The sequence below is a fragment of the Hypomesus nipponensis genome, chromosome 14 (genome assembly GCF_054491055.1).
Source record: "Hypomesus nipponensis isolate SF chromosome 14, ASM5449105v1, whole genome shotgun sequence".
NCBI classification, from domain to species: Eukaryota; Metazoa; Chordata; class Actinopteri; order Osmeriformes; family Osmeridae; genus Hypomesus; species Hypomesus nipponensis.
Genome location: NC_140374.1, coordinates 19,629,197 through 19,641,589, shown reverse-complemented (window position 1 = coordinate 19,641,589; position 12,393 = coordinate 19,629,197). Strand labels below are relative to the sequence as shown.

At 49.5% G+C, this 12,393-nt stretch overlaps 1 protein-coding gene across 1 annotated transcript in view; it reads left to right on the top strand.

Annotated features, from left to right (window-relative positions):
• tspan18b (tetraspanin 18b) overlaps positions 1-12,393 on the top strand; it is a 29,695-nt gene extending 17,302 nt beyond the window's left edge. Inside the window, exons 3-9 of the mRNA XM_084672600.1 lie at positions 7,026-7,121; positions 8,917-9,111; positions 9,477-9,551; positions 9,678-9,776; positions 10,066-10,242; positions 11,020-11,103; positions 11,299-12,393. Coding sequence (XP_084528726.1) covers positions 7,026-7,121; positions 8,917-9,111; positions 9,477-9,551; positions 9,678-9,776; positions 10,066-10,242; positions 11,020-11,103; positions 11,299-11,346 — 774 coding nt within the window. The 3' untranslated portion in view covers positions 11,347-12,393. The remainder of the gene's footprint in view (positions 1-7,025; positions 7,122-8,916; positions 9,112-9,476; positions 9,552-9,677; positions 9,777-10,065; positions 10,243-11,019; positions 11,104-11,298) is intronic.

Below are 12,393 nucleotides of genomic sequence, written 5' to 3'. Positions count from 1 at the left end.
ATGTGCTGTGGGGCCTCAAATGTTGGTGGACATCTTCCTCTGAGCGTCTCACTCGAACATGTGTGCACCACCCCCCATCTCTCTCTCTCCCTCACACACACACACACACACACACACACATTCCTCTGGCTTTGCTTTTGATCTTAGAATAAATATTCAGTGTAACCTCAGCCCGGTGCACAATTAGGCTTTGCTGTTGTTTTGCTTTTTTTTTTCTCTTTCTTTTATTGGTTTTTGATCCGCCTCTTCTAAGCTTTGTGTACCTTTGGAATCAGGCAGCTCGGGAGTGCTGGAGCAGAGCCGTGAGTAAACAGAGTCCAGGCATGGGGGCTTTGGGACCTCTAACATATGGCCTTGTAACCGGCCCTGAGTGAGTCCTCATTAGACAAATGGTTGTTCAGGCTGTCCTCCGACCCCCGAGTGTTCTGCTCAGCTCTGTTTGTGGGGAACAGGAACTAGGCCTAAGTGGATATTCCAAACTGGCCAGCACACAAAAGGCCACTTTCCTCCACAACCCGCCCCCCCACCCCACCCCACCCCACCCACACACACACACATCCCCCCACATCCTGGTAACCAAGGAAACTGATGTCCTTTTTACGCCGCGCACACACACTTGTCTCAGAAAGTGTTTTGCGTGTTCCTCAGAAGGATGTGTCTATGTGTCTCACTGTGCACATTTGGGTCTGACCAAAGAAGAACTGGGAGTCGTTTCGGTTTTACTGCGCAGTACTCTGCTTACCTTTCTGTAACTTGTCTCTGTCCAAACAAGGCACCTGCTGAGAGCTTGACAACAGGGGGATGGATTAACGTGTGTGTGTGTGTGTGTGTGTGTGTGTGTGTGTGTGTGTGTGTGTGTGTGTGTGTGTGTGTGTGTGTGTGTGTGTGTGTGTGTGTGTGTGTGTGTGTGTGTGTGTGTGTGTGTGTGTGTGTGTGTGTGTGTGTGTGTGTGTGTGTGTTTGAGAGAGAGAAAGCAGGGAAATGGAGGGAGAGACCGTTTTTGTGTTTGTTTTTGTGTGTGTGGTGACGTGTGTGAGCGCAGGTATGTGTGGGTGTACGTCCATTGGAGATAGGGGTGCCATTGTCTACTTCCATAAATACCAGCTGCGAAGTCAATGTGTTTTCATGTACAACAGTGTGATGAAAACCATCATTGTATTCAGAACAATGTACTGGAAAATTGAATACTTTTTGACCCTCTCCTAGAACCTTGTTTGCAGTGAGTATGTTGAATGATCGTGGGGCTCACAACGAGTATGTGTGCGCGCGCAGTGCTGACCTGCCTTCGGATCAACCCGCATCTACTATCTCGTCTGCGACCCAAGTCACTCTCTGGGTCTCACGGTTCCATAGGTTCGTGCAAGGAGATCACATGTTCATTTTGGGGTTGGCTAGAGACTCCCCTGCGAGAATCTGACTACACCCAACCAACCACGGTGTTGCGATGTCACTGGGCTTGATATGACATCAAGGGGTCTTTTATAGCAGCATTCATGTTTTGTCTTTTATGACAACATTATAATTTATTCATCCCTTATTCTTTTGTTTTCCCACTCGGACGAATATTAGTATCTCCTTCTAACAATGATCAAGAGCTTGCTCGCCCTTATTCCCCTCTTGTTCCTTTTGTTTGTTCATCATTTCTCCAAAGTACATTCAAACAAAGGCTCCTTAAGGATCCTTCAAGTATATTTGACACTTTTTTATAATAATTGGGATTTTATGACTTGGTCAAATGAGATGCAGAAGTAATGGTTTGCGTCTCTAAATGAATTTGATCCAGTATGACTCAGACATTCCCTGAGCTTTATGGTTCAAATGGTCTTACGTTAGGCGGAGATAATCTCTCCCATTGTCATCACACTTATTACTTAATGCAAAGGCCTTAAATTGAGTTACGGCTCATTTTCATGGAAAGCCCCAGTGGGTGTCCATCTCTCTGCTCCCCAGCGTCCCCTGGGAAACCCCTCTTTGAGTCCTAACAGGCGGCTAGGAGAAGTGTTTATGTGTTCATTGTTGCTCCCTGACCGCATGCTCTCGCTGACGGGGGGGGGGGGGAAGCTCTGGGGGAGGGGGATCGATGATCCATCCACCGTCCGCCCCAGCTCGCTATCGATCCGTCCTCCCAGAGCCGGTTAGGGTCTTCGCTCAGCCAGATCGAGGTGCTGACACACACACACACACACTTACACACTTACACACACACACACTCACACACTCACACACTCACACACTCACACACACACTCACACACACACACACACACACACACTCACACACACTCTCACACTCACACACACTCTCACACACACACACACACACACACACTCACACTCACACTCACACACTCACACACACTCACACTCACACTCACACGTACGTTTAATGCGAGGCTCTCTGCTGCTCTGTAGTGTTTCTGCAGGAGAATCTGGAGGGATCACGCTGTGGAGAGATATCAGCCAAGATCTTCTGCCCTCTCCTCCCTCCTCCCCCCTCCCCTCCCTCCTCCGCCCTCCCTCCCCTCCCTCCTCCTCCCTCCCCTCCCTCCTCCCCCTTCAACCACATGTCCTTCCAATGGAGTGCAGCCAAGAGGCAATGGGAAAGCAGGCACTTGACTGTCTTCCCCGTGTTCACCATCTCTCCTTATCTGGTTTCTTTATCGGATGAAGAAAGGTGACTAGTTTATAGGGGAGAGTTGGAATGGGAGTCCAGCTGGGCTCTTCAGATAGTGGCCTGTAGGACGATTGACGGCACAGGGTCTGGCTGCATCTGGCTCCCTGTTCGTCCTAACTGGGGCCTTTTGGAGCTCATCCGACTATTGTTCATGTGTGAGTCAGCTGCCTGGTCAGAGGACCACTGACCCCAAGGCTGTAGAAGAACTCCAGTCCGTAAACACAGAGAGCGCCTCCCAGAGGCCCGGCAGAGAACTGATCCTGCTTGAAATTCTAATTGGACACGGGAGATCAATTCATGCGAGTTCCCTGCTGGTTCCGCTAAGATGTGAAATTCATCATAGACCACCCACTCTTCCTCGTGAACGGTCTGGATTTACAGGCACCCTGTATATTTTGAACCAATTAAAGCACCTTGCCCGAGGGCTGAACAGTAGTTTGACCCTGGGATGGTTGCTAACTATCTTCCCACCATATCACATGGCACCGTTTTGAGGATAAAAATCTGAGAATAGTTTTTTTTGTTGCCCTGAGCGGGTGCCAAGCCAACACTCTGGAGGTTGTCAGCACCAGAGTTATGTACAGCATGCGACTAGAACACTGACATCTGCGTTTGTTAGCTTTTGCCTTCCTCGATGTCTGCGAGCGGCGTGCCCTCCACAGAAGCACAGTCCTGTAGATACTCACTGCTTGGCATTCAGCTCACTTCAAAGCCCCTCAGTGTGACAGCACAGCCCAGGACTCATTCCCTCCTAATTGGAGGTTCATTAAGGGACCTGACGGGCCTCCAGGGAGCCCGGCGCTCCGGCGGAAGAGTCCGTCCTCGCTCTCATTTTGGGCTGTTTGCTTGCTGAGACTCATTTGGGGTAGTCACCGAGAGAAACGAAAATGGCTTTTTAATTGAGACGAAGGGTGATTTGACATGCGCGCGTGTGTGTTCCCGGAGTTTGTCTGTCAGAGGGTGTGTACTGTCGGTGTTGGTGTGGGGGTGGGGGCGGGGGTGGGGTATTAGTGGCCTCAGGGGTCAGTCTATACAGACCAGACCATCTGCGGCCGCCTACAGCTACACTATTAGTCTAGTGGGACAATTTCCATCCTCCCCGGGGGTCAATTAAGGGAGATCAGTTTGGGGAGTCGTGACATTTAAACGGGGTCAAGTTCCAACCCTCATGATCTCAGCAGTGTCTGAGGCACTAATGATGATTTGGTAAGCGGGCACACGGTTACTTTTGAGGGTGGCTTTGAGGAGGGGGAGCCTGGGTGAAGACACAGTGTCCTTGTCCTAATCCATTTGTCCCGGTGGCTGGTGAGGGGATAAGGGAGTACCCTGTTGGCTCGGCCACTTAGTCACTTCATTAATCGTGCTGAAAGTGTCAACTCCCAAGGAGAATCACCCAAGGATGTTTCTATTTTAACAGGAGATGTGTTCTGTCCAGCGTCTTCCTTATCTTCGAATAAGCGTTCGCTGACCGGACTGTCGACATGTCGATGGTGTGGACTCTTTAGCCCGGCCCGGCCCTCCCCACCCCTCCTAGCAACTTTAGGAGCTGTGGAGGATTGGTTTGGGCCCATTGCCCCCAGTAACCCTGCTCCTGATTGGGGAGAATGTAGGTCATGTGGGATTGCAGTCCTCTCGTTACTGTTAGGAGCTGAATTGGGATCAGTTCTTAACACTCCAGGCTAATCCTTAACCACTTTGAGAGTAAACAGACAAACTGGCCCCGGACCAGTAACCACATACAGTAAATATGGCTCTGAGATGAATCCAGCGCTGCGTGACATTTTTATGATGTTGGTAACGAGAGAGAGAGCTCTGGTGGCAGACCAAGCTGCCGTTAACTGGCAAATACCTCCAGGCACAGACTGGCGCGCTAGGCTCGTCAGACAGAGAACATGTTATTCTCCCGTCTGCATCGATCGCACCGCAACCACTTCTATTTTCTGCCCGGCATTTATCAGGGGCTGTTTTTTGTTTGCTTGAGGCTTCAGGAGCCATGGCTGTGTAGAGCCCTCCCTTCTCGGTCCACTAGTTAACTGTCTTAGCGGGGCTCCTGGGAGCCAACACTGCTTTCATGTCCGTGGAAGTCGGTACTGCCGCAAGATGCTCACTGAACCTTAGCAGGCCTGGTCCCCAGGGCTCCATGGTGATCGATGAGGATGTGATCCCTCCGGGGAGTCATGGGAAAGAGCGAGTTTGTTTATTCTGCACTTTCTCCTGGGTCCTGTGGCAGTGTGATTTATCCAGGGCTGCTGCTGGGGCTGCCTGGGCCTGTTACTCAGATCCCTGACTCAGTCCCCAAGCTCCACGCTTTTCTTTTTTTTAAACAAGGGATGCATTTGAATACAGAAAGGGAACATTGGCTGTAGATCTAAGAGGGGTTTGACCCTGAGAAAGAGGTTGGTGTTGGGATGGGGGGGGCACTGCTGGGAGAGAAATCTGACATTTTGTTTGGAGTTTCAGACACACTTCGAGAGCCAAGGGCCTTTCCAGCCATGCCCCCCCCCCCCTCTTCCTCCTTCTCTCCATTCCTCGCTCCAATTTTGAATGGGTTCTTTCCCCTCATTGTAGGGGCCCCGGATTGAACAGCAGGAGATGGGGGGATGAGGGGAGAGACGCACCTCTAACACTTTCCCTGTGAGCTGTAATTTATGCAAATCTCAATTAAGACTCATGTGCCCTCATTAGGCCTTTTCGGGGGAGGGGGTGTTAGACAGGGGAAGGGGGGGGGTAATTAAAATCCTCACTCTCCCCAAGGATGCCAGCGGCTCCCATAGAAATACGGGGAGGTATGATCAATACCTAAGCGTATCATTATGATTGAACGGCGGTATTTAACCACAGCTCTAAATCAATTTCCCTAAGTCAGAGGAGGGGAGGAAAATAAATGTAAAAGAGCAGTGGAGCTCTGATGAGAAGAGATGGGGGGGAGGTAAAAAAAACCTGTCAAACTAGTTCCCGCCCCTCACGCAGCAGAGAAACCCTCCCTTCTGCATGCTTGGTCCATCGCCCAGTCTCTGGCTCTCTTGACCTGCACAAATGGGAATCCTTGAGACTGAAAGCTGTCTGGTTAAAGGGAATCAAGGTTATTTCACAGCTGAAGGGCTGAGGCAGCCTGCTGGGTCCTGCCTCACCTGAGAGGAGTGAAAGCCGGGGTCGATAGTGCCCCAGCCTTAACCCCCAGTCTCAGAGCTGGCCTCAGAGCAGACTGCCCAGGGCAGTCATCTCACAGCAGATACAGGCAGAAGGGAAAGACTGCCAGAAGACTGTCAGGATCACACACTGGGATGCCCGAAAAAGGAAGAGGAGGTGAAAGGAAGACATTTTAGGTTTTGTTTCAGAGCTTGGCTGGGTGGATGTGCCCAGAAGCCCAGATCTATCTCTCCAGCAGCCACATGATAGAAGTGTCTGTTTCCAGAATGTCCCTTAGGCTGTACATAATCAGCTTCCCAGACAAAAAATAATAAGCATGCCAGCCAAGTGACTTCCTCCAAGTCTTTTTTTATTTTTTATTACAGATGGGTTGCTTGCCTTTATGGCCTAAGATAGTATTATGTAGAGAGAGGACACAGGTTATGTGTTCCCTTCAGCTGTATTGTCTTACTGTACCCCCAACCTTCTATAAACGGGAGGTTTAGTGGGGCCTTCATCAAGGAGGAGGCTGTGGGTGGCATGGGGGGGGGGGGCCACAGGACACCCATGTGCCCTTCATTAGGTTGGAGTGGTGCCTGGATGATGGGCTCTCATCAGGGAGAGTGTGTGTCAGGTGGAGAGATGGCCTGGGGGAACAGGGGGGCCTCTGGCCCTCATTACATTAAGAGGGAGACGCTCTGTATTAAAGGGCCCGAGCTTTCAGGATAATGCACACTGCTGTCCCTGTCTCTGGGCTCAGATCCGTAAAATGCGCTGAGGTACACAGACCACACGCACCTTAGGGGAGGGAGGGAGGGAGGGCTGAGGGACGTTCTGTCCGTCTTTCAGTTTAAGTAGAAAAGTAAAATGACACGGGTTGTCACAGTGAGAGACCTAGTGAATATTTCATCGAGGTTTTAGGGATGGCTTCGAGAGAGTTGCGGTTGCAGAATTCAATGCCCGAGGGGACAATGTAAGGATTTGTTGTCGAGATTGGATTTTGTGAAGAGACAGGCGTGTGTTTGTGTGTGTGTGTGTGTCAAACGTTGTGTCCATATGACAGGCGGAACTCATTAAAAAAAAGTATAAGCTGGGGTTTTCTGTGTAACATTTTTTTGGCAGTTGAAATTGAACAACTGAACTGTGTGTGTCAGAATGTGAGCGCAAGTATTTGGCAGAATTCATTAACTGACAGACCTGTGTGTGTGTGTGTTTTCCCTCAGGGGCTTGGAGAGGCTTCAGCTAGAGGGACAGCCATGGAGGGCGACTGTCTCAGCTGCATCAAGTACCTCATGTTTGTCTTCAACTTCCTCATCTTTGTAAGTAGCCTTCTCTCCTTCCCTCCGGTGTCCTTCCCCCCTGTGTCCTTCCCCCCCGTGTCCTTCCCTCCTGCCTCCTTCTCCCCTGTGTCCTTCCCCCCTGTGTCCTTCCCTCCTGCCTCCTTCCCTCCTTCTATCTCTTTCTGATATGTCTCCCGTCTTCCACACAGCACATTTGCAATTCATTAGACAGAGACAATCTTGATGCTATTAAGATCCCTTATTGATAAGATTTCAGCTTCTACACACACACACACATAGAGGGTGTTGATTGGCACCTGGGCTTATCCGTCCTGATCACACAGTCACAGGTAATAGCATCACGGCAGACCACTCGGGGGATGGGGTGAGGAGGAGGCGTTCTTTTGTTTCAGCGCTCTGTACCAGGAGCCAAGCCGCTCAGGCGCTCAAGAGCAGGAAACGGCATCAACGGGTTGGATTAGCCTGATCCTTAACTACTCAACAACCAGTGTGACTTATCAGCCTCACTTTGTGTAATCGTCTCAGACCGTTTCTGTCTCGGAAGCCCACGCTAGCTCTCGAAATGGCTACCTCCGCCATCTACAGCCCCTAAGAGCTTGCCGGGTTCATGATGTGACGTTCATTGAAAGGAGCCCCAGGTTTCTCAGGCAGGAGGAAGGAGATTGTCTGAGAAGTGGGAGGCTCATTTCCCCCCCTTCCTTCCTTCCTTCCTTCTCTCCCTCCTTCCCTCCGTTCACACCAATGTACCTCCTTTTTCTTAATCACGTCGAAGTCTCCCGTTGAGACATGAGAGATGGCGTTTGAATGAATCAGAATCAGAATGGGATTTATTTGCCATGAAAGTTTGCACAGACAAGGATTTTACTTTGGCAGGAAGGTGCATACACTAAACATATAGGAACCTAAAATTAAAATATGTGGACTATCTATACTAAGGGTACACAAACTAGCAGTACTAAGTGGAATTAGAATTAAATAAAAATGTACAATAAAATAAAATATAAGTTGCTATAAAATAAAATATAAGTTGCCAATTACAGTATGAAAATACAAATATTACAAAAGATACAAATGTACAAAATAGAATTGTGTAAATGCAATGTGTTTTAAGCAGGAAGTCATTTAGAGTCAGTGTGGACCCTTGGCTTTGTTGAAGAGGCCAACAGCGGAAGGGAAAAAACTGATTTTGTGGCGTTAAGTATTGGTCCTGGTGGTTATTGGTGAAAGAGGGAGTGGAGAATGTGGTGGAGGGAGTTGGAAGGGGGGGGGGATATCTTTGACAGGTAGAGGATGGGGGTGAAGCCTACCTCAACCCACCCCCCACTGAGGCGTTAAGACGTTTCAAATATCCAGCCCTTTACCTCTCCCTCACCCCTCTTCTCATCTCCTGGGCTCTCTCATCTCTCACCCTGTGGGTTTTGTGTTTAACACTGCCTTTTTCTAGGCTACTATGTATAGCACATCTGTGTTTGAAGCATACCAAACAGAACTTGATTTTCTCAACTAAAGTAATCTGTCATTGCTTGTTATTGAATCAGTGTGTGGTTGTGTAGTTTATAAGAGGAACCCATTTATGAATACAGAATTTCAATATACCTGTCTCCCTTTCTCCCTCTTTCTCCTTCTTTCTTGTATTTTGCTCTCCCTCTTTCTCCCTCTTTTTCTCTTTCACTCTTCCTTCCTTTACTCTCTGTCTGTCTCTCTCTCTCTCTCTCTCTCTCTCTCTCTCTCTCTCTCTCTCTCTCTCTCTCTCTCTCTCTCTCTCTCTCTCTCTCTCTCTCTCTTTCTCTCTCTCTCTGTGTGTCTTTCCTAGTTGGGGGGCTCGTTCCTCCTGGGGGTGGGGGTCTGGGTGCTGGTGGACCCGACAGGTTTCCGAGAGATCGTGGCGGCCAACCCCCTGCTGTTCACGGGGGTGTACATCATCCTGGCCATGGGGGGCATGCTCTTCCTGCTGGGGTTCCTGGGCTGCTGCGGAGCCATCCGAGAGAACAAGTGTCTGCTGCTGTTTGTAAGTGGGGCACGGTGTGGCTGTGGGCTTTGTCTGTGTGTTTGTCTGTGGCTGTGGGCTTTGTGCGTGTGAAGGGGTTTGTAATGTTGGTCTTTTTGTATTATGAACTTAAGTTAGTTTTTCAGTTCAGAGATTTTGTGGTTTTTTTTTTTCTTACAAGGTCTAAAATGGAACAGAGTCCGGTCCAATAAATAGAGGACAAGAACATTCTGCCTTTGGGGCCTTTTGTGTTCCAAGCCTCGTGAATAGTTAATGCTGAGTGAAGTAGGGACAGCCAGATTCTGTTTTTTAGTGACTCGCACCCACTTTCGCCGACACTCACTCTCCATTACTCTCCCTCCCTCCCTCTCTCTCGCCCTCCGCAGTTCTTCATGCTCATCCTCCTCATCTTCCTGGCAGAGTTGGCGGCTGCCATCCTCGCCTTCATATTCCGGGAGCATGTAAGTTGATTCTGCAGCAGTTGAACCTCTCGCCTCTGTCCAATGACCTTCCCTGATGCTGTACAAAACACTCCTGGGTGTCCCCATGGCGACTCTAACCTCAAATCCTGTTGGTTGTTGCCGTAGCTGACCAGAGAGTACTTCACCAAGGAGTTGAAGAGGCACTACCAGGGCTACAACAACACGGACGTTTTCACCTCCACATGGAACGCCATTATGACCACGGTAAAGCCAGCATTGATGCACAGCACAGTACAAAAAGCTGCTGGCAGTGTATATCCTGTCACTGTACAGCCCCACAGACACAACAGCCGTAGACTTTTGTAGACAAACCTAAGAGCTTGTCAGCCTCTTCAGAGACATCAACATTGACAGATTCCTTTCGGTCAATAATCATGCCGGAATGATGCGCGCACAGTTCTGGAGAATTGACAGTCAAGTACACACACACACACACACACAAACAGGCACTTTGATCTTACTTTCTTTCTTCCCTCTGCTCGCCTCCCCTCAGTTTGACTGCTGCGGGGTAAACAGCCCTGAGGACTTTAAGGAGAGCCTTTTCCGGCTGATCAACCCTAACGACATAGTGCCTGTCTCCTGCTGCCAACGCAGCGTCCAGGCTGCAGACGTGGCCTACATCAGCCAGGAGCAGTGTCTGTCGGGCCACATGACGTACCGGAACAACAAGGTAGGTTCTGGAGCAGGGGCTTGCTGGGCCTGTCGGTGGAGCCCCGGGGGCAAGAGGCTGTGTGGGAGGTGAGGGGCTGTCTCTTCACTGGCTCTCTGAGCCTCTGCTCCTATCAGCTTAATGAGAGCAGAAGACAGTGGTTGGAGAGAGGATATCATGGGACTGGCTCCCTCCTCCTCGGGCTGATTAGTGTGCTTTTCCATGTTTGGAGTGTCGAGGGGTTCACGCGCGTGTGTGCGTGTGTGTGCGTGTGTGCGTGTGTGTGCGTGTGTGTGTGTGTGTGTGATAGATTCAAAAAAGGATTCTTCTTATTGCTGTGTGTATATCCATGCTGTATACCGTGTCTGGGGTAGTCGCGTGCAACATTGCAAGCATTTCTGTCTAGTTGCACGTTCATTAGCCTTTGTTTATCTTTGAGACTGAGCCGCGTGCGCTTGCATGTGTGTAAACGAATGCCTTGAGAGGGAAACATAATTACAGTGAAAGCGGAAGGCGAGCTTCTCTGCGGTCTCCCTCACCTGTTGTTGTTTGAGCCTGTGGAACAATGAGAAATATCCGGAAGGAATTTTGTCGCCTCCCTTCACACAAAGAGCCCTCATTAACAGCCATTGAGGCTTAGGGGTGACCCGTCGCGACGCCATCAAACATGCTATTGTTCAGACGCTCGCTCAATTATGGCTCTGATGCTATGTTCAGTGTTGTCTTTGCGTATGATTGTGTTAATCTTGACAAAGAGAATTTGAGCGAGCCTGTGTATCTCTCTCTGTCTGTCTACAGGGCTGCTACTCTTCAGTGGTTGACTACTTTGAGTTGTACATCTATGTGGCTGGAGCACTAGCCATTGTGGTGCTGACGATTGAGGTATGTACTTTTTTGTTGCTAGCGTTCTGTCGTACTTTTGTTGCTAGCGACCACTTACAAAGACGTTGTTTTCTTATCGGAATAATGGCAATTTAGAAAAAATATCCTGGAGTTTTAACTGTAGTGTGAGTGTCATCTAGTGGTGAAAAGTCTAGTTGCATGTTATAAAATGTCTGTGTTCTTCTCTGTCCACAGCTCTTTGCCATGGTCTTCGCCATGTGTCTGTTCAGGGGAATCCAGTAGGTCTACTGCATCACGGAACTTTTTGAAAAGGGAAGCCAGGAGAAAAGAAAAATGAACACTTTGAACACGCTCAAAATGAACAGCAAATTTCTCTTTTTATATCCGGAAATTCGATGGAAAGCAACCTTCAAACAACTCGTACTTCACAGCTGGAACTTTGAGGTACTGGGTCTCAACCTAGCATAACCCTTAGAGAAAAACAGAAATGAGAAATCAAATGTAAAGTGATTTGTGTGTTAAGTTGTGGACCAGGTCTAGCATGGTCCTTGTGTAAAGTTGACCAGGCATGAAGGGGACCATGCAGGTGAAGCCTGACCAGAGGGCACTGCACTGACTTTTGGATGAAGAATATTTATACTGAGTACAGTAACGTTGGCTGAACTGTATAGAAATATGTTTTGTGTACACTTGGCTGTTACCCCTTTCCTTTTATTGCGATCACACCCTCACACGTCCCTTGTTAAAGCTTCACATCTCCAATGCTGTATTATAAAACTCCATGTACAGTATAGTGTGTCTATGTGCTTGTGTGCAAGAGAGAGAGAGGGAGAGAGAGGGAGAGAGTGAGAGAGAGAGAGAGGGAGAGAGAGACAGAGAGAGAAAGAGGGAGTGTTGTGTGAGAATGTGCCCCCTTGTGATCATCCCCGATGCTGTAAAACTCCATGTACAGTATAGTGTGTCTGTGTGCTTGAGAGTGAGAGAGAGTGAGAGAGAGCGAGAGAGAGCGAGAGAGAGCGAGAGAGAGCGAGAGAGAGCGAGCGAGAGCGAGCGAGAGCGAGCGAGAGCGAGCGAGAGCGAGCGAGAGCGAGCGAGAGCGAGCGAGAGAGAGCGAGAGAGAGCGAGAGAGAGCGAGCGAGAGCGAGAAAGTGAGCGAGAGCGAGAAAGTGAGCGAGAGAGAGTGAGAAAGTGAGCGAGAGAGAGTGAGAAAGTGAGCGAGAGAGAGCGAGAGAGAGCGAGAGAGAGCGAGAGCGAGCGCGAGAGCGAGAGCGAGAGCGAGAGCGAGAGCGAGAGCGAGAGCGAGAGCGAGAGCGAGAGCGAGAGCGAGAG